General features: G+C 48.4%; 2 protein-coding genes and 2 long non-coding RNA genes across 6 annotated transcripts; 2 read left to right on the top strand and 2 right to left on the bottom strand.

Annotated features, from left to right (window-relative positions):
- Positions 1 to 325: 325 nt before the first annotated feature.
- Positions 326 to 13,278, bottom strand: LOC101063579 (CREB-regulated transcription coactivator 2). 3 transcript variants are annotated; one of them, XM_011605211.2, is made up of 16 exons: positions 12,926 to 13,278; positions 10,604 to 10,705; positions 9,777 to 9,893; positions 9,476 to 9,537; positions 6,375 to 6,443; positions 5,707 to 5,819; positions 5,560 to 5,586; positions 5,389 to 5,468; positions 5,082 to 5,131; positions 4,544 to 4,812; positions 3,920 to 4,380; positions 3,491 to 3,670; positions 3,235 to 3,411; positions 2,968 to 3,039; positions 2,717 to 2,906; positions 326 to 2,631 (listed from the first exon to the last, which is right to left on the bottom strand). In XM_011605211.2, the coding sequence occupies exons 1-16, from the start codon at positions 13,097 to 13,099 to the stop codon at positions 2,441 to 2,443; spliced, it is 2,334 nt and encodes a 777-aa protein (XP_011603513.2). In that variant the 5' UTR covers positions 13,100 to 13,278; the 3' UTR covers positions 326 to 2,440. The 3 variants fall into 3 exon arrangements, with proteins under 3 accessions (XP_011603513.2, XP_029694089.1, XP_029694090.1); XM_029838229.1 differs by having other exon boundaries at positions 5,719 to 5,819; positions 12,926 to 13,099; XM_029838230.1 differs by lacking the exon at positions 6,375 to 6,443.
- Positions 12,475 to 14,257, top strand: LOC115250286 (uncharacterized). The gene is made up of 2 exons (XR_003888864.1): positions 12,475 to 12,989; positions 13,688 to 14,257. It is a non-coding gene; the product is annotated as an uncharacterized lncRNA (long non-coding RNA).
- LOC115250285 (uncharacterized) lies at positions 14,089 to 15,678 on the bottom strand. Its single transcript, XR_003888863.1, has 4 exons — positions 15,180 to 15,678; positions 14,917 to 15,062; positions 14,498 to 14,849; positions 14,089 to 14,386 (listed from the first exon to the last, which is right to left on the bottom strand). It is a non-coding gene; the product is annotated as an uncharacterized lncRNA (long non-coding RNA).
- A 79-nt stretch (positions 15,679 to 15,757) lies between these two features.
- Positions 15,758 to 19,368, top strand: LOC101063133 (cAMP responsive element binding protein 3-like 4). Its single transcript, XM_003965794.3, has 10 exons — positions 15,758 to 15,899; positions 16,513 to 16,647; positions 16,752 to 17,007; positions 17,435 to 17,538; positions 17,626 to 17,715; positions 17,791 to 17,897; positions 18,153 to 18,221; positions 18,452 to 18,536; positions 18,657 to 18,747; positions 18,841 to 19,368. Exons 2-10 carry the CDS (start codon positions 16,516 to 16,518, stop codon positions 19,110 to 19,112), a joined length of 1,206 nt encoding a protein of 401 aa, XP_003965843.1. The 5' UTR covers positions 15,758 to 15,899; positions 16,513 to 16,515; the 3' UTR covers positions 19,113 to 19,368.
- The last annotated feature ends 1,635 nt before the right edge of the window (positions 19,369 to 21,003 follow it).

Raw genomic sequence — 21,003 nt, 5'->3', positions numbered from 1 at the left:
TTCAAGTGATTTTGATCGGCACACATCCATGACTTATTAAACGTCTGTTCATCAAGTTCAATTGACAGTCGCTTCCTCACGAACGGGGTCTTATTTTGAAACTTGTGTGGCTTGTGTTTCCGGTATGACTGCTGAGTCTTGATCAACTGTCATGACCACAGACGTTTGTCAGACTGATTTTCGTCTTATTGACTGAGAGGAAAAGTTTCTACTGGCAAAACTCAGAGGTGACAGTCATTTAAATTATTTCTGGGATTTAGAATTTTGATATAAAAAGGTAGTTTTTCCCCTCCTATAGAGGACAGTAAATGTAAACAAAAGCCTGTTTATAATCTCTTCTTTATTTTCACGTTTTTGTTACAAAGAAATCTGCGGTTTAAGAAAAAATATGTTTAGATTTACCAACTCGATATTCCCTCGTTATTTATTACAATCTTCAAATAAAAATCTGAACTTAATACAACAAAGCATAAAGCTAATTTCTTTAAATTCTGTGCAGCCTAAAATAAAAACTAATAACATTAATATTATAAGAGCATTTCATATCATACATCGTTATAAAATATGACAATAATAAGAAATATGGCCTTTGACGTATCCCCACACTCGCTGGTCAACAGCTCCCCTACTGGCAGAGTCTGGAACTGCAGTTCAACTCAGTACAGCTTTTTGAGTTCACGCACACACGCAACATTTATATGAAAATCATTTTAAAGGATTCAAAAGCCCTTAAAATTATATTTTAAAAAACAAGGATGACATTTCTGAAGTATGTCATACAACACAGTTCTGCATTTTTTTCTTCAGTCGCAAATTGCTTTTATAGTTACCACTTTAAAAGGACTTTTTGCTTTTTGATCGTAATAAAAACGACTCGAATGGCCGACCGAACGTTTACAATATACATCCGCGAATTGTGCTTTTATGCAAGAAAAGCTTGATCGGAAAGGGTAAGGAAGAGTTTGGGATGATTGAAAAACTTCAAAACTTTCCAAAGTAATTAAAGTCAAATGAGAGGAACGTACGTGATTTCCAGCTTTGATCTTTAGAACGTGTATGAAATTCTTCTATATTCCTGAGATTTTTTCATTTTACAATGTGATTTAAGAATTCTGAGTTTTTTCCTGGAAGCTTTTGGAGAAACTGCTGGAACATTTGACATTCGATTTGGGAAAAGTCGACAAAATTGGACAAATTTCAGTGCAATAACATTTAAATTCAACATGGCCCCGCCCCATTTAGCCACTTCCTAAATCACACGTTCCAGACGTGATGGGCACGAAGCACAGAATCTGGTCGGCTGCCAGCGCCGACATCTCCCACCTTTCCACACCTACAAGAACCTCCTGAATCCCAAAAATGGACTTCACCTCTAACTTCCAGCTCAGTTTTCATTAAAGCTCATGTTCTTAATCTCCTTGATAAAATTGTATGTTTTGGGAAATGTGAACATTTGATTCTCCAAACATCTATCTCTGTTGTTATGGTTACTATTGTCTTAAATAGATTGATTATCGCGAATGGGGGCGGGGCTAGAGGCTATCGCTGATGGAGGCGGGGCTAAAGGCCTGTCAATCACAGTGGAAGGAGCTCACATCAGGTAAGTCATTAGTTCTTCATTTTCTCTACCTTCTGACAGTAACCCGCAGAAACGTACAGGTCATCTCCATGACAACGCTACATCACAGGGCCCACCGGTATGTGAGGATTAACATTATAAACTGCAGATTATGTATGCTTCACAACTCTTTTTTAAACTCAGATGGTGCGAGGACCACCTGAGGGTCGCTGGCTGTCATCAACTGTTAACGTTAAAATCAAGATGTCCGACCTGGGTGGCGGCCTCCCATCACCTCGACGATGTGCACAGAGGCCGGATGGAGGCACAGCAGCCATCTTTCTTTAGGTTTGAGCTCTATCGTGTCCTATAAGGCCAAATCCTCTGTCTCCCCGCATCATTGCCATGGCAACAAGCAGAGGTACGTGTGGCAGCGTTGCATTGCTTTAAAGCTAAAGCTGCACAGATGAGGTGCAAAGCTGCTTTTTAAAAAGGAGAAGTAGAAGGTTTGAGGAGCCGAGTCGGGTCCGGATGTGAGCCTAGCTCAACTGTTTGTATGGTCACATGGCTGGGTGAATTCCTGTCAGGGAGGAAACACAGACGTGCAGCTGGATGGCAGCAGAATCAGGTTGCATATCTTCAAGTGTTGCTGGTTTCTGAAACTCTGCATCACTTCAGTTACCTGCAGTTTTTTTCTTCTTAGGGTGCAGATGAAGCTGGAACAAACAAATGCTGCCAAAAATAACTTGTTGCTCATTTCCAGCATAGTAACATTTTCTGTCCAACCAGGAAAAGAACTGTTCCAAATCCAAAGTTTCTGCATGGCGTGTGGTTGTGGGAGGAGCTCCGGCTGGTCAGGACCGCCCTCCTGACTGAGGGACATCACTTGAACCGGTCCGAGCGGAAGGAATCTTCCACAGCAGGGTCAGCAAGCATCAGGTCCCCTTCTAGCATGTCCAGAGACAGTGGGTCCATTCTCAGCGGGTCGTCCAGGGAGAACGGGTCCATCTCAAACCCCGGGACGTGAGACAAGGCATTGGCGATCTCTTTGGACAGACCTGGCGGAGACTCACCTGCACGAAGAACAGCAGTTTTCAACAAAGAGGAACATTCATGATGCTGTTGGCGTTAACTGGGCTCGCACCGACTCACACCCACCAGTGAGGATGATGTTGGGCACATTCTGGGGACCCTCCCCGCCGCCATAGTTCTGGCTGTTGAGGAGCTGCTGCTCTCCTGACTCCTGCAGGTCCAGGCTGTCCTGGTTGTTGGCGGGAAGCCGGTTTTGGTCATCCCCCAGACCACCATGGTTCAGAGACAGACAGTCGCCATGGGGACCGGCCATGAACTGAAGCACAGAACACATGTCAGCATATGTCACCATGACCTTTAACCTCTGATCAGTTTACCTGTGGTGCGGATTTCCCTGCGAGATGCAGGCTCAGGTAGGGATCATCCAGGAGGGAGTTGAATAAGGCATCCTGGAACACAGCACACATCATCCTGGTTACACACTCTTTCTGTCCCAAACTGACTCAACATGGCCCAAAGAGCTGATATCTGAACCCTGACCCACCCAACCAACAGAACCCCCACATAGACGCTGCTGTGGAGGGTTAGTGTGGGGGTCCAGGGGGCGGGGATGAGGGAGGGTTTAAGCAGGGACGTCAACTCACATTGTAGAAGTCTGCAGTCGGGCTGTGGCTGATCTGCTGGAGCTGAGAAACGCCGTCCACCCTTTGCGAGTGCCGCTCCGGTTCCTGTTTGACGTGACACTGGGAGGACTGAACGCACTGCTCCATCACCTGTTCGCTCTTGATCAGCGGTGTGTTCACCTGCGGCGCTGCTGCCCTCTGAGCAGAGAGACAGTGGGGTCACCACACACATCGCACGCACTACGCGAGTTAATCTGGTTTCCTATGATGGACCCACCGGGCCAAGGTGCTGCAGCTGCTGGTTGTAGCTGTTGCGCAGGTTCTGCAGGTGCAGCTGCTGCTGGGCATTGGGTCGGCGCTGCTGCTGCTGCTGCTGCTGCTGCTGCTGCTGATGGCTGAGTGGGTATGGAGGAAGTCTCTGGTCCATAGGCAGCTTACTGGTGTCCAGTGGTACGCCCTGCCAGGTGACATGAGGGTCAGGTTAGAACATTTTAAACTGGTGGAACTGGTGTCCACCAGGCTGATTTTTCCTTCACATTGCAGTTGTTTTGTTGCAACGTTGTTGGTAAAAAAAAAAAAAATTAATTCAAAAATGGTAATTTCACAAACAGGAAGTGAAACACCTGAATAATGCTGGAAACTAGGTGACCGAGTCAACAACAAAGATGGAAAAACCAGTTAAACGTGACCAATCTAAAGCTCTGACCTGTGTGATGGAGGACAGGGTTGGGGAGATGGTGGGGGAGAACTGCTTGGAGTGATGCCGCCGTGATTCCCCCGCCATGGGCAGGATGAGCGGCGAGAGCTGCGTCCGTCTCCGAGGCGAAGTGCTGAGCGCCGGCTGGCTCTGTCCACCGAGCAGCGGCGAGTACGAGGAGGCGGAGCTTCCGTTACCACTGCTGTAGCCTGGGTTATTGCTGGACGCTGACTGGAGGGAAGAGTTACTAAGAGAAGAGTGAAGCGATTGGCTGCTGAGCGATGAAGGCAGCGAGGGGGAGGAGCTAAGAGATGACTGCAGGGAGGGGTTGCTGAGCGATGAATGGAGGGAGGCGGAGCTCAGAGAACTGGAGAAGGAGTGGCTGCTAAGGGACGACTGGATGTTGGGGTTACTTAGCGACGACTGCAGAGAGTGGTTGGTGAGGGAGCTCTGCAGGGACATGAGGACACCTGTCGAGGACAGACCAGCAAACATCAGGACATAAGTCACTTGGTCTCTGCAGAAACCTTCTGTGTCCATGTCTGGTTCCTACTGGAACCAACTAACTTCTGATTTATGACCCCTACTGATCTCAACTGAAGCACACACACACACACACACACAGCTGTGTACCTTGTGAGTGGGGCAGGAAGCTGCTGTTGCCTCCTGGTGTGGCGGCAGCATTGATGCCTAACTGGGTGAGGTTGGAGGCCAGGTTCCCTGTGCTGCTCCCCCCACCCAGAGACGAGGATCCAAGGAACGTCGGCTCGTCCTGGTCGAGCGGTGTCGGCAGGGGGGAGGGAAAATGGAGACTGGAGAGGTCAGGCAAAGAGCCACCGGTGTTAAGGGCAGGTGGGGCACCGTGAGCCGACATGGACGCTTGTTCTGGAGACGTAAAGACACTAAGGGGGGAAATTTAGATCAGCAAAGGCTTCGGGTCAGAGAATCTTAACATAATCCTCTGATAGTCCATCTGATGTGTTGAGGAAACAGGACAGAGGAGACCAGGATGGAGAAGACAAGGACAGAAGAGATGAGGATAGAGGAGACAAGGACAAAGACAGAAGAGATGAGGATAGAGGAAACCAGGATGGAGGAGATGGAGACAGAGGAGACCTCGTCCTATCACATAATGATGGGTGTGGGTAGCTGTGTGCTGTGAGGGTCTTACTTGATTCCAGGGACTTCACAGGACTTGGGTCGGGATGACAACAAAGGCAGCTGAGTTAGCAGAAAGACCAGGTTAAAACCAGAACTGTGGGCTTTTACTGTCTATATCAACATTTGTGTCCAGTCTGAAGCTATGGAAACAAACATAGGTCATCGTGTCCCATCAGCATCCGTGTCTCACCATATTTACACTTGTCTGACTACATTCATATCACAAATGCTGAAAAAAAGCTAAAAGAAATACGAGCTTCAATTTGGTGCAACGTTGTTTGTTCTGTTTGTACACATGAACCCTGAACTGCCTTTACCTTTTTGGTGTCCCAGGGTTTGAGAAGGTTCCCCTCATCCAGCACATTCTCCTCGATTGGGGGTACAGGATACGGAAACACTGGGGACAGAAGAACAGTGAAGAGACAAGTTTATAAAAATGATGCAACTTAACACACAAATGATAGGAGCGTTGGTGTGTGATTACTCACTTCTTCTACTCTCTCCATCACTCTGACCTGCAGAATCACAATCACACACAGACACACACACACTGGTCAGTGGAAGGTAGAGTGGGCGGGGCAACACACCAGAGGGCATGCTGGGTATAAGGAGTATACAGAAATAAGAGAGTTTGCCTTGGGGGTAACCTGTGCGTCTCTGGAGGGTGAGGGTGGGGGCCCCAGTGGTGAAGGGGTCTCCTGAGGGGGGGTTCATGACGCTGGTGTGGAGGGCCGAGTCAGAGTTGGTCCTGAAGACAGAAGAGGAGAGGTGGGCTGAGTTGATGGGAACCTTCAGAAGCGGAGACGTGTTTTCACCTTTCCTGCTCCATCCCCAACAGAACCAGCAAGAGCAACTGGTTTCAGACAGGATCACACACTTCAGTCCTGTCGACCACCGTCTCCCAGGAACCCAACAACCCTGCTGACCAGTCTGCTAACATTTCTGCTGCTGACTTTCAACCATTTTCCAGACTGCAGCCAAAGAACATAGCCACAGCTAAGCTAACTAATGCTAACTGTGCTAAAATCTGTGAAGCTAACCCAGGCAGTCCTCCACATCTCCAGATTATCAACACTGACTGACCTTCAGATGGGTTCAGAGCTGGATCAGTATAGGGGTGATAATGGAGGAGTGAAAGAAAAAAGAGGTGAGAGTTTGACAGGTGGTTCTGTTAAAAAAAAATCAAAACCTGATTTTAAAGACTTTGAAACCTTCCATTATTGAGCGGTGAGCTAGAAGACGTCGAGCAGACAGGATAAAAAAAATGGAAGCAAAGGGAAGGATGAGGATGAGGGAGATTCACCTGTTGAGTGCAGTAGCGGGGAGGCGAAACAACTGGCTTTTATCTCCGGGGAAGTTTCCGGCCCAATTCCTTCACGTGATTGACAAGAACAGAAAGTTATTTTCCTCCACCAAGAGAGATCAACGAGAAGAGGAGGAGGAGTAGCGAGGGCTCAGAAAGCTAGCACAGCAGGTGAGCGATGGAGGCAGCAAGCAGAGGACAGTGTTATATTCACAGCACCTCTCTGTGCCAGGTGTCTGCTTTACCTGTCGGTGGGTGTGGCCTAGGAAGGATCTGTTCGAAGCCATTAAAAGGACTGGCTCACATCTACAGTGAAGCTGATGTAGCGCCTTGGTTTATGCTAGCTTATATCTGGAGCACAAGCACCTACTGACTAGTCTGAGGTGGCGGGAGTCCACCTTAGGCTTGACACCATCAGGACCTTTGGGGACGGTGACCGATCAGATCATGAGGTAGAGCGATGTGTCAATTTAAATAGCTTGTTTATTGGCTATTTACATGTGTTCGTGGAGCATCAAAAATATCCTTAAGCCTGACTGAGAGGAAATGGTGACGTCATTCAGGAGTCATTCAGGGCAGGTCAGATATAAGTTCAATCAAAATAACTCCAGTAAATAACTCCTCGTTGTTTGTATCGCAAAACACATTTAAACCAAAGACTTGTCTATTTTGCTTTGTTGTCAAGTACTATTGGCTTAAATGTGGGTTATTTTATATGTAAAAGATTTATTTTATACATAAACATTGATCTGATCAGTGAATTAAGATATGACTGATCATACAAATTGCATAAGATGCAAAATATCGATTGATCCGATACAACCAATCCGCACCCGCACCATTCACCCAATTTAAACCGACTGTAGATTTCTGTAGATGTTGTGAACATTTCCTGTAACAAGATCTTATCAAAATAAGACTTCCTCCTCCTTCCTGGTTGGACTGTGGTTTCAAGACTTTGAAGAGACCGTTTGATTGGTCGGTTCTCACCGACATCCTTGGTTTCTGACTGAGGAAATGTGTGGATTAGCCATCCTCAAGTGGGGATTGTCATTTCCCTCCCAAAGAGATGAGCCGACTCTCGCTGACTGGAGTCACTGACATGACCACGACGATCCCGTAACTGGGAATAAATCGGATTACTGTCACAAGGACAGAGAAACGGAAGCTTTTTCTGCTGCTGCAGACGTATGAGGGGCTAAAAGTACCAAAAAACATGGCAGATTAATAACCAGTGCACATGGGAGAATTGTGGAGAAAATAAATGTGTTAATCTGATTTGTCATAATCAGATTAGGGGATAGTGATCGGACCTGAATGGAGATGTAAATGTTGGAGCAGACAGGGATGGCGTCCTCATCAGACCAGCTGCTCTCGCTGAAGGACAAACGCAGGCGCAAATGCAGAAACAGCAAGCAGCAGGTTGTGAGAAGAGACAGAAAAAAGGATTGAAGCTCCGCAGTGACGGGTTAGCTTGAAGCGGTGGCGGCAGCGGCCTTTGTGAAGCTTCATTCAAACCCACAGCAGCTGTTTCACATCAGTGGTTTGCTCAAGGACACTTCAGCAGGAGGCTGTTGTCCTTTTTCTTTCTCTACCTTCTGGTCAGAGTGTGAGACAAAATAGGAAATGGGAATTTTCCTGTAATTATACGTGAAGAGTGAACACCCGTGAAGACCCCTGAACCCCTGAAGGTGCGCCTTCTCCGGAGCTGAACATCAGTACACAGGTGTTGACCAAGCCTTGAGCTGTCTGCCCCCAATGTAGGAGAATACATCACTATAACCCACCTCAGAAGGTCCTACAAACACAAAACACATCCTTCTGTGTCTACAAGCCTCCGCTACATCCCATACGTCAGTTGAGGAACATTCATTAATCAGGGCTCCATAAAACGAGCAGCTGCGTTTTAAAGTCCCCCCATCGAGGTCTACCCGCTCCAGATCCCTGTTTAAAACCAGATCAGGGCTTTAGGAGTCATGCTACAGGAGGAGTTCTGTGCTGACAGGGGCCGGCCCCACCTCTGACCAGCTGCCATGGCCTGGGGTGGCCTCCTAAAAGGTCTGTTCTGGGACTTCAGAGGACAAATGTATCCAAATATGAACGTTTAAAAGACTTGCAGGATATGAAAAATGAAAATGAGAGTTTATTAGTGATTCATATAAACAGAATCCTGAACAAGTGGCCCCCTAGTGGGCGGGGTCAGTTGTGGGTGGGGCCCAGGGCGGGACACAAAACTGACTGGACAGGATCAATTCACCAATGAGAAAAGGGACATTGAAATAAGAAAAAGATGTTCTGTTGACACCATCACCATCATCCTCTTCATCACCATCATCATCATCATCTTCATCACCACCCTCATCCTCTTCATCACCACCACCATCATCCTCTTCACCACCCTCATTCATCACCAATCTTCAACACTACTATCCTCATCACCACCATCCTCTTCATCACCACCACCATCATCTCCACGACTATCACATCCTCTTCATCCTCACCATCATTGTCATCACCACCATCCTCTTCATCACCACCCTCATCCTCTTCATCACCACCCTCATCCTCTTCACAACTATCACCACATCCTCACCATCATTGTCATCACCACCATCCTCTTCATCACCACCCTCATCCTCTTCACCACTATCACCACATCCTCTTCATCACCACCATCCTCTTCATCACCACCCTCATCCTCTTCATCACCACCCTCATCCTCTTCATCACCACCCTCATCCTCTTCATCACCACCCTTATCCTCTTCACCACTATCACCACATCCTCACCATCATTGTCATCACCACCATTCTCTTCATCACCATCATCATTCTCTTCATCACCATCAGCTTCTCCATCACCACCCTCATCCTCTTCATGACCACTATCATAATCATCATCATCATCACAACCATCTGAGTCACAAAGGCTTTGATAAGATTTGTTAGCAGTAGCAGCAAAGGAAATGCAACAAGATGCAAAAAGGAAGGTTGCCGACAGGTCAGTTTCCATAACGACAGACAGACAGACAGACAGACAGACAGACAGACAGACAGACAGACAGACAGACAGACAGACAGATCGGGGGTAAAACAACCTACCTTCTCCAGCTGGGATCAGGAGGGGGGGACAGGTAGGCGGAGTTATATAGTGAATTGTCCACCTGAGGACACTACAGTTAAGGACACACAGAAGATCTGATGGTCTAAGATTACTGTAGTTTTCTCTAAAAAATACTTTTCTACATCCCATAATGTTCTGAAAGTAAAGAACGTGCAGCTGCATATTTGTGAGGGTTGCCATCATCTACACGAGTTGTTGATCAGGCCCAGAACCTGAAGACAGGAAGTGCTCAGCTTCGGTCCCTGGCCGTCTCATCTGTGGAACTGAGCTGAAGGATACTTGACGGCTGCGGTATGGTCGGACCGGCGAGATGAAGCGGCGGTCCCTCTGCACCCGTTCCACTAGTCCGTGATGCCGGGTGGACCTGCTGGACTCCAGCGTGGACGGGAAGGAGCCCTGCCAGACAGAGACGAGGACACATCGATGTGGAACAGGTGAAACTTAGAGCAGCTGAGGGTAGTGAGGGCGAGTGCTGAGGGAGCTGCAGCTCCCCCTGTAGGCGGGAGGTGGCGCTGTTCCCTCTCCCTTCCCTTCATCTCCATACTGCACCAGCACAATAACAAGAGCATTGAACGCATTCTGCTCAGGAAATAAGATCAACAAACACATCAGGAGTGAAACAGCCTCAAATACAACTTTGAAGAGCGTCTGTATGAAAGACTGCTGACGCCTCAATGGTAACCAACCAGGTGACCTGGGCACCATGGCAACATTGTTGACCCCTGAAGCTCCACAGAGGATTCTGTAACTAGTATAATTTGCTCTGCTCTGAGTGGTCAACCACCTTCGTGAGGAGTTTTCACAGGATGGGGTCAAATAAAGGAAAGAAGAGACAGGTCCTGTTTAAGAGCAGCAGATGCCTTTATAATAGCCAGGAAGCTGGTTGTCATGGACACAGGTTAGCTGTTTTACATGCTGGAGTAACTGCAGTAGCAGTAGTAGTTACTCCAGCATAGGGAAATAGGTAACTGAGGCTAACCCCTGGGCTAACCCCTAGGGCTAACCCCTGGGCTAGCTCTTGAGCCCGAAGATGACGCCATCCTTCCACAGGTGAAATCCATACAATGACTCGAAGTGTCGGTGTTGTCAGCATTCTCGCTGTTTACCTGGAAGTCCTGAGTGCTCCTGCCGATCTGGTTGACGTTGGGCAGAGAGCCGCTGTAGTACGGACCCTGACTGCGGGAAAGGCGGAGCTTCTGAGCCTGAAGCTGCAGAGATGAGGAGAGAGGTGGCGTTAGTTACCCACTCTGTCCCAGTATAACCAGTCATATACCCTCTCTGTCCCAGTATAACCAGTCATATACCCACTCTGTCCCAGTATAACCAGTCATATACCCTCTCTGTCCCAGTATAACCAGTCATATACCCTCTCTGTCCCAGTAAACCCAGTCATCTCCCCTGTCCCAGTAAACCCAGTCATCTCCCCTGTACCAGTAAACCCAGTCATCTCCCCCTGTACCAGTAAACCCAGTCATCTCCCCCTCTGTACCAGTAAACCCAGTCATCTCCCCCTGTACCAGTAAACCCAGTCATCTCCCCCTGTACCAGTAAACCCAGTCATCTCCCCCTCTGTACCAGTAAACCCAGTCATCTCCCCCTATACCAGTAAACCCAGTCATCTCCCCCTCTGTACCAGTAAACCCAGTCATCTACCAAACCCAGTCTCCCCCTCTGTACAGTAACCCAGTCATCTCCCCCTATACCAGTAAACCCAGGTCCATCTCCCCCTCTGTACCAGTAACCCAGTCATCTCCCCCCGATACCAGTAAACCCAGTCATCTCCCCCCTGTACCAGTAAACCCAGTCATCATCCCCCCCTGTCCAGTAACCCAGTCATCTCCCCCCCCTGTACCAGTAAACCCAGTCATCTCCCCCCCTGTCCCCAGTAAAACACAGTCATCTCCCCCTATACCAGTAAACCCAGTCATCTCCCCCTATACCAGTAAACCCAGTCATCTCCCCCTGTACAGTAAACCCAGTCATCTCCCCCCCTGTCCCAGTAAACCCAGTCATCTCTCCCTGTACCCAGTAAACCCAGTCATCTCCCCCCTGTACCAGTAAACCCAGTCATCTCCCCCTATACCAGTAAACCCAGTCATCTCACCCCCTGTACCAGTAAACCCAGTCATCTCCCCCTATACCAGTAAACCCGTCATCTCCCCCCCTGTACCAGTAAACCCAGTCATCTCCCCCTGTACCAGTAAACCCAGTCATCTCCCCCTCTGTACCAGTAAACCCAGTCATCTCCCCCCCTGTACCAGTAAACCCAGTCATCTCCCCCTGTACCAGTAAACCCAGTCATCTCCCCCTCTGTCCCAGTAAACCCAGTCATCTCCCCTCTGTACCAGTAAACCCAGTCATCTCCCCCTCTGTCCCAGTAAACCCAGTCATCTCCCCCTGTACCAGTAAACCCAGTCATCTCCCCCTGTCCCAGTAAACCCAGTCATCTCCCCCTCTGTACCAGTAAACCCAGTCAACTCCCCCTCTGTACCAGTAAACCCAGTCATCTCCCCCTGTCCCAGTAAACCCAGTCAACTCCCCCTCTGTACCAGTAAACCCAGTCATCTCCCCCCTGTCCCAGTAAACCCAGTCATCTCCCCCTGTCCCAGTAAACCCAGTCAACTCCCCCCTCTGTACCAGTAAACCCAGTCATCTCCCCCCCTCTGTACCAGTAAAACCCAGTCATCCTCCCCCCCTGTACCAGTAAACCCAGTCATCTCCCCCTGTCCCAGTAAACCCAGTCAACTCCCCCCTATACCAGTAAACCCAGTCATCTCCCCCCTGTCCCAGTAAACCCAGTCAACTCCCCCTCTCTCCCAGTAAACCCAGTCATCTCCCCCTCTCTCCCAGTAAACCCAGTCAACTCCCCCTCTCTCCCAGTAAACCCAGTCATCTCCCCCCCTGTCCCAGTAAACCCAGTCATCTCCCCCCCTGTCCCAGTAAACCCAGTCAACTCCCCCTCTCTCCCAGTATAAACTGGCTTGGGTTCATGTTCCGACTGTTTTCTGACTGTTCCGGTCAGAGCGTCAGTTATGACGGTTCTGTTTAAAACTCGCTCCTTATCTATTGAACGTTTAAACACATCCGGATTTTTAGCAACCGGGCCCGTATTTACAAGAACAAAGTCAGAAGACTTAAGCGAACCGAACCGTCCTCGTTTCCCCGCGGACCGACAGCGTCGTTGACGGAACCTCGTAAACAAGTCGCGTTAGCTCACCATGCTAATGTTGGCTAACTGCGCTAACGACGTTAGGTAAATGGACACCAGGCTCCTGGGTCACAGGCGCCGGACCCAGAACCGTCCCACACTGGCTGTGACTATGAGCGCGTCGGGGACCGACAGAGCGGGCTGGGGGGGTAATGTAACGACGCCTAACGAGCCCGGGCAGGGCCTGTCTTCCTCCGGGCAGCAGCTGAAAGTGTCTCACCCTGGTCGACGTGATATCCATCATAACCTCCTGAAAGGCGGCGGTCTCCTCGGCCTGTCGCTGGGTATGCAGCGCTATCTTCTCGCTAAACTTTCGCGGGTTGGAAGCCCCAGACCCGGAGCCCGAGACGTGACCTGGTCCGGGTAGACAGGCGCCTGAACCCGTCGAAGACATCTTCAGCCAGCCGACGGGACTACTTGACGTAGTGGAACGATTTGAACCCGAGAGGCTCTCGAAAGGCGAGAGCTCTCACTTGGTAGCGGAATCCGGAGACTTTAGCGGCAAGACGGTGTCGACTCACAGTATATTCATGTTGCGTTAGGGAATAAACAATTCAATGATTGTCTGGGTGATGGTGGGACCTCCGTCTGATGGGAGCTGGGTTGAGAAGAGGAGGGTTCTCGGTTCGAGCCCTAGTGCAGACAAAACATGGAAGGTGCCAAAACAAGTTTACAGCACTGCGGAGGTACCCATGAGCAAGGTATCGAACCCACAAATGGTCATATAGGGTCCTGCGATGAACTGGCGACTCATCCAGGGGTGGACCTGCCGTCGCACATGGGGTACCCTCCCCGTGACCCCGAAAGGGATAAAGTAGTGAGAGGACGAGACGAGATTATAGTCAGAAAAACGTTGACTAAAAGTTCCAGAAGTTAATGTATCAAACGTTTTTGACTGATAATAATGTGTGGTTTTGCCTAAATAAAATTCAAAATGATCAAATGCATGTTTTCTAATAGTTTTAACGTACTCTTTCCCCAGACCCACCCATCCGGCATGAACGCCCTCTCTTCTGAGCCTTTGACGTCCTATCCAGCCGGGATTTCTGTCCTCCCAGGCAGAAAACCCTGCTTCCACCAAGGCAAGACGGAACCCAGATGAACGAGTGGTCGACCTGGTTGTTCAGAAAACCCGACTGGAGTTCAGCCCTCGAGGCCTGGGTCTCGTTTTCTACATCAACAAGGGCAATTATTCAAGTCAGAGTGGGAGACCTCTTTACATAGATTATCTTTGGAGCCCGGGGAAACGTCATGTTACGCCCCCTGGTGGAGGTGTTCAGTTGATGCAGAGAAACATATACTAGAAATAATACATATTTTCAACTTAATTAGTTGTCTTTTCTTTTTTGTTAACTTCCAGTCGAAAGAAAACCGTTTAAATTTTGAAAATGATGTAAATACTTTAATTCGGAAACAGCATGTTTCATCCCCAGTGACTAGTATACAGCTGTCTTCAACTGAATGATAAATCAACACACTAAACTGTAGTGTCAATCATATGACTAAACGATGACTAAAGTATGGATTTTTAATAAAAGCTTCTTTCAGCTTCAGTCTGGATAGACTCATTCATCCCAACGTCTCAGTTCTGCTGCCACACTCACATGTGGTCAGTTGCCCTCTGGTGGTTGGCTGCAGTACTTCTAAATGACGCTGGTCTGTTACGAACAGCTGAGTGAAACTAACACAGAAATAAAACAATCATTAAAGCCTTTTTTCTTCCACTTGGTGAAAAGCTTCATTTGTGGATTTGCTCTAGTTTGTGGTCAGCCGTGACCACAGCGAAGCCCACCAGCATCGGTGCCACCCTGGGGATGCGGTTGACAACTGAGTGGAGCTCCTGGGACAGAACCTCTAAGACAGTGATGTACATGAAGGTTCTGGTGGCCATCCCCTGCAGCGTGGAGCCAGTCAGCTGGTGCTGTGGTGACCCCTTGGTCTCCATGAGGCCCATCCCCACACCGATGCCCAGCGGAGGTGTCACCTGATGCCTCACACAGCAGACCTGAAGGGAACTATTGTGGACTGAGGGTCCAGGTTCTAATCATACCCTGATCCCGGCGGAGCTGAAGGCGGAGTCGATGCTCTGCAGGTAGTAGGGCAGCAGACCCAGCCGATCAAACTCCATATCCAGGACCGCATGTCTACAACAGCAACAGGTGACATCAGTCTGAGGGCGGAGACACAGAGCAACAACACCTGACCACTCACCTGGACCCAGGCAGCACCCCTCCACCATTCCCAACGGAGTCAAGCCAAACAGCAGCACCACCAGCGCTCCCAGTTTGATCTCCAGTGCAGGAATATCAGGACGGAGGAGGACGGATGAGCCTCCACGGACAGCAAACATCTCAAACCTGTCAGTGAGGAGGAGGAGCCATGACACAGGTGTTAGCAGGAGAAGGTCTTCCCCGACACACACACACAGACACACACACAGACACAGACACAGACACACACACAGACACACACACCTAACCCTTTGGCGTCGTGAAGCATCAGATCATTGTAGGAGTCAGCACGGATCTCCCCAGTAACCAACAGCAAAAACAAACAGCAAAGTGTCACATTTTTGGCGGTTTAACAAACTTTGGTCAGAATTATGAGAAACGTCAGAAACACGACTCTTATTTGTAACCACAAGTTTAAATAAACGGGACACACAATGCACAACCAATAAACAGACAACAACGCCACGTGATTCCCGTCAAAACGTGAAATAAATTCCGGGCCTGTCTCTTTAAACGTGTCCGTCTTTAATCCGGTTCCATCCAGAACCGGATTCCAGTTTTTTCACCCAGAATGCTGTGTTATCAAATCAATCCGAATCGAACAGTGTACACCTTTATACTGCAGTCCTTGTGGAACGTGTGGGTTTAAATCTTCATATTCTGTAGAAAAATTCAACCTTTCAAACGAAGCCCTGACGTTCTCCTTTATTCACCATAAACAGGTACTTGAAACGTTTATGAGCCACTTTCAGTTTCATATTCTCCCGGCCGCCAGGGGGCGGAACGCAACTACACCCTGTGATCACCCTTAAATATAGAGGAGCGAAGAAGAGAGGGGGCGGGGACAGGAGGTCCTGGTTCTGCCAACAGGACTTTCTGCTGTCTAAAACTGGGAAGAACTAGAGCGGAAGGTTCTGGTTCTCCATCAACGGAGCAGGAACCTTAGTGGAACCTGAGAGCTCAGTGAGTATGAACGTCCTAGTAATAACTAGTTTACAGCCTTTTGTGGACATTTATCAGTAGAATATCATGACAAGTCTGTGTAGATTCTCAGTCATCCAGGTCATAGTTATCCAAGTAAGATCTTTGAAAGTAAGAGGTCCTACTTGGATAATATCATGAGAAAACACCACAAAGTTGGAGAAAAGTCATTTCAACTAAACTCGCGCAACTTTGAGGAACCCCACGCGCTATATTTACTTTGTCTTTGATCACTTTACATGGGTGTGCGTGTGTGAGTACAGTCTTTCTGGAGGCGGAGAGAAAAACCGTGAACACGTTTAGCAGCTCTTCAGCTTGCTATTCTGCAAGAAGAGTGCGCGCGCGTGTTCGTGCGCGCGCTAACCAGGACATCCTCCTCAGTGTTTGTTTTGTGGTGTGTTCAAGTTCTGCTGATGAGTATCTTATTCAGAGGGTTAGCTCACCATGGCAACAGCAAGTTTAGCACTAAAACTGACTGATTGATTGACTGATTGATTGATTGATTGGTTGGTTGGGTGATTGGTTGGTTGGGTGACTGATTGGTTGATTGACTGATTCATTGATTGGTTGATTGATTAGTCCTGGCTGTGTTCAGGTCATGAATGCAGACAGCAGAGAGTTGTCCCTCGGCAGCAGCGAGGATGAAACCCAAACTCTCTTCTCCTGCTCCGACCTCATCTTCAGTAGCGAGGAGAAAAGCCTGCTGGACTGGGCAGTGGAGCCTGACTGTGTGAGTTCCCTCCCCGGTGTGTGTGCGTGTGCGTGCGTGCATGCGTGCGTGCGTGTGTGGCCATGTGTCCAGCTGAGGTTACCTGATTCTCTGTTAAATGTCAGGCTCTGAACGATAGCGAGACAGAAGACTTCCTTCATGCAGTGGACCCTAATGAAGTGTTCCCCCGTGGCCCCCCTATGGCCTTGTCATCTGAGAGTGACTGTAGTCTTTCAGAGGACCCGCCGGTCGTCAGTCCGGTAACAATGGTGACCACCCCGGTGGAGCCAGCGACTGTTTACCAGGTTGTTTATGACCTGAGTGGCCTGGGCACTGTAAAGCCTGAACCTGGGCAGGAGAACGTGGTCTCCATCGAGCTTGGTGAGTTTAATACTACAAACTTTTCTTTTTGTGTTGTCTGTATCTTTGACAACTGGCCCAGGGGAGGAGGAGAAGAAGAGTTAGGAAAATACCGTTTGCCATTGCTGATCAGAATTCACGAGTGATGCGAGTTTGAGGAATGTTCTTTTCATTGGAGCAGATGTTGAAAAGCAGTGGTAGTGAGCCATCTTACTGTCTTTGTGATCTTTGATTAAAGCTGCGAGGCATTTGATGGATGTGGGAAAAACAAGTCTCACAGGAACTCAAATATAGGAAGAGCTTTATTGTTCTATTTCATCTTTATCTGTCCTGCAAGCAGAACCATCTCAGTATGAAACATTGTGACACACATGCAGGAGTTCACATTTCATGACAACCCTTATATGTTTATTGGTCTCACCTGGAGCTGTGATGTCACTTCCTGCAGATGACTGGGCCTCTAAGGTCTTAATTTCGGACTCGTGTATCGTTGGCGAGCTTCCCGTGTTCTCCACAGCCCATGTCAACCCTCCGAGCCCTGACGGCAATCTGGTGAGACTTTTGTCTGTAATTTGGTGTCCTGCTGACAGTGGACAGGTCAGAGTGTAGAGACTCAGTTCTTCTTCTACTGTGTCTCAGTTCTACGCTGAACTCCAGCTGACAGAGGAGGAGCAGAAGCTGCTGAGTCAGGAGGGAGTTTCTCTTCCCACCAACCTTCCTCTCACCAAGGTCTCCTCCCACTTTCATCTCCGTTCACCGTTTCCTCACAAACACAAACAGCCGACGTCACTCGTGTGTTCGCAGGCTGAGGAAAGAGTCCTGAAGAGGATTCGGAGGAAGATTCGGAACAAACAGTCAGCTCAAGACAGCCGGCGGCGCAGGAAGGAATACATCGACACGCTGGAGAGCAGGTACATAGACCCAGACACACAAAACTCACCCTTTGGCCTCATGAAGTATCTGATCATTGTAGCCCAGAGGTCCCTACAGCAGGAAAAGGTTTCTGCTGCCATAGAAACATTCTGAAAATATAATTAGGAAAAATATAACTGTAAGAGTGGTCCTATGTCAGGCTGAAATTATGAGAGATATTAGATAGATGCTGGAAATGCTTCTGTGTGTGTGTGCGTGTGTGTGTGTGTGTGTGTGTGTGTGTGTGTGTGTAGGGCAGCAGCATGTTCAGCACAGAACAAAGAGCTGCAGCGGACGGTGGAGCATCTGGAGAAACGTAACATGTAACTATTATTGTTATTATTATTGTTGTTTATGTGTACAGCAGCTTAACTCTGGACTATTGGATCAGAGTCCAGCTTTGATCTAAAAGGAACGTTTGTCTTCTTAAATTAGACAACTGTCTGGTTAAAGACCTGCAGTTCGTGTTGCACCAGCAGGGGGCGCCGTTGACCGTGCTGGTTGATGTTTGTGACCGTAGTTGTGCTCACGTCTCCATGTTGGTGTTGCTCAGGTCTCTGTTGATGCAACTGCGACAACTTCAGTCTCTCATCAAACAGACGGTCAGCAAAGGAGCTCAGACCAGCACCTGCTTACTGGTACGACCCACAGCACCACCTGACCTTTGACCCGTGCACCTCAAACTGTTGCATTTCTGGGATTCTAACAGTGTGTGTGCCTGTGTGTATCGTTGTGTGTGTGTGTGTGTGTGTCCTCAGATCATCCTCCTGTCTCTGGCTCTCATCATCATGCCCAGCTTCAGCCCGTTCAGACGAAGTTGGTCCTCAGATGACTTCAGGCCGATCGGAGGTCCGTTTCTATGATCATCGGCTGATCACGATCGATCAGCCTGAGGGGCTTTGATCACTTCAGCATTTAAGGGTGAACATTGTGTTCCTGCAGTTCTGTCCAGAAACATCCTGACTGACTCCGCCTCCTGGCGGACTGTGGTGGATGATGTCGACAGACGGGCAGATTCAGAAGTCAGGCAGACTGGACCTGCAGACGTATCAGAACCAACACAAGTACCGGAAAACAGAACCCAGGATGGGGGCCAATCAGCACCCGCCTCTCCCCCCAGGCAGACAGAACCACCGGCACTCGACTCGGCGGCAGCAGCAGGCGCCAAACGAAGTCACAATGCAACCAAGGCCGGCCGCGCCGACGAGATGTAGATGCTGATGGTCACGAGACAACGTGCTGAGCGGCCACTGGCTGCTCACTACCAACTGGCTTTAGTAGCGATTGGTGGAGGTTTGATCACTTATCCACATAGATGAGCACAGCGCCAACATCAGTGTCCTCAATAAATGTTCTTTTGAAGCTGATTCACTTCATTTGCAAAAAGGAACACATGATCTTTTAAAACACTTAAAAATGTATTATTTTACCTCAAGCATCTGTACAAAATAAACGAGACAACCAAAGGCACCTAAGACATTTTCTTGTTTCTTCGGTTTCAGATGCCACATCTGGGTTCTGCTCTGATAGTTGTTTTTTTTAGAAATTCAGTCAGAAATTAAGTGATTTCACCATTAAAACTTTTAAAAAGACTTTGGGGGAAAAGGGTGAAACGGTTGATACGTAAAGAAAGGTGTTGAACAGGTGACTCACGGTCAGGTGACCAAGCCACAGGTCCTTCAGCCCTAATGGACTCACTTCCTGTCTTCATGTCTCTGCCTAATAACAGCACATCCTGTTTCAACAGTCTGAATATCAACATTTTAACATCTTCTGGTGTATTTATCTGACTTAGCGGAGTGTGTGTGTGTGTGTGTGTGTGCGCGCGTGTGTGTGTGTGTGTGCATCGCTGCCATTTCAAAGAGGAAATGCCCCCTCCTCAATTATTCAGCAGGAAGTGGTTTGGCACGTGTGCAATATTCAGGAAGCTGCAGGTTTCTGCTGATTCACTGTTTCCACGTTTGATCTTTTCATGGTGTAATTACCCATCAGCCTTCACAGCAGTCGGGCAGTAACGAGGACTTTGGAGCTACTTCGTGTGTAATTGAGTGTATTTGTGCCACAATATTTGAACACAATATTTGAGCTGACTGTAGTGACTGATGGACGGTGTTTGGACGAAAGCAGAGATGAAGGATGAAGTGAAGGCCACAGGCTGACGGAGGTTCGGTCAGCAGGGGTCTTCGGGTCTCCTGGTGGTTTCAGATAATCAGGAAAAGTTCACATTGACAGCATGGTGGGGTACTTCCTGTCTGAAAGAGTGACCTGCTTCTTGTTTTATTGATCTTTGACAACTTGTAAAAATGAACAGGCGTGACGGACGACGCAGTCTGGGTTAATCTGTGCGGCTGTGAGATAACGCAGCTATAAACAACAGATCGAGGCCAAAGGAGCTCAGTACAGTCATAGCGCCTGTACTTACCTGCATTACTGCCTGTACTCAGCATTATCACCTGTACTCATGACATTACTGCCTGGACTCACAGCATTACTGTCTGTACTTACAGCATTATTACCTGTACTCAGCATTATCGCCTGTACTCACGACATTATCACCTGTACTCAGCATTATCACCTGTACTCAGCATTATCACCTGTACTCACGACATTACTGCTGACATTATCACCTGTACTCAGCATTATCACCTGTACTCAGCATATCACCTGTACTCACGACATTACTGCCTGTACTCAGCATTATCGCCTGTACTCACAACATTACCGCCTGTACTCACAACATTACCGCCTGTACTCACAACATTATCGCCTGTACTCACAACATTATCGCCTGTACTCACAACATTACCGCCTGTACTCACAACATTATCGCCTGTACTCACAACATTACCGCCTGTACTCACAACATTACCGCCTGTACTTACAGAATTACTGCCTGTACTCACAGAATTACCGCCTGTACTCAGAGCATTACTGTCTGTACTCACAGCATTATCGCCTGTACTCACAACATTACCGCCTGTACTTACAGAATTACCGCCTGTACTCAGAGCATTACTGTCTGTACTCACAGCATTATCACCTGTACTTTGGTATAGAATATTGTCTAAACGTTCACTAACCCAGATTTCTCTACTGGGACTGGTG

Source organism: Takifugu rubripes, chromosome 7, assembly GCF_901000725.2.
Source record: "Takifugu rubripes chromosome 7, fTakRub1.2, whole genome shotgun sequence".
NCBI classification, from domain to species: domain Eukaryota; kingdom Metazoa; phylum Chordata; class Actinopteri; order Tetraodontiformes; family Tetraodontidae; genus Takifugu; species Takifugu rubripes.
The sequence above is the reverse complement of the archived record's forward strand: the minus strand, read 5'-3'. Positions and strand labels throughout refer to the sequence as shown.

Excerpts from the sequence above, each read along its gene's own strand:
- LOC101063133 (XM_003965794.3), top strand. The coding sequence starts at position 16,516 with ATGAATGCAGACAGCAGAGAGTTGTCCCTCGGCAGCAGCGAGGATGAA. Across the intron at positions 17,898-18,152 it reads ATCGACACGCTGGAGAGCAG|GGCAGCAGCATGTTCAGCAC; the intron begins GTACATAGACCC and ends GTGTGTGTGTAG. Across the intron at positions 18,222-18,451 it reads CATCTGGAGAAACGTAACAT|GTCTCTGTTGATGCAACTGC; the intron begins GTAACTATTATT and ends GGTGTTGCTCAG.
- LOC101063579 (XM_011605211.2), bottom strand. The coding sequence starts at position 13,099 with ATGTCTTCGACGGGTTCAGGCGCCTGTCTACCCGGACCAGGTCACGTC. Across the intron at positions 9,894-10,603 it reads GGAGCACTCAGGACTTCCAG|GGCTCCTTCCCGTCCACGCT; the intron begins GTAAACAGCGAG and ends TCTGTCTGGCAG. Across the intron at positions 6,444-9,475 it reads CCTGATCCCAGCTGGAGAAG|GAATTGGGCCGGAAACTTCC; the intron begins GTAGGTTGTTTT and ends AATCACGTGAAG.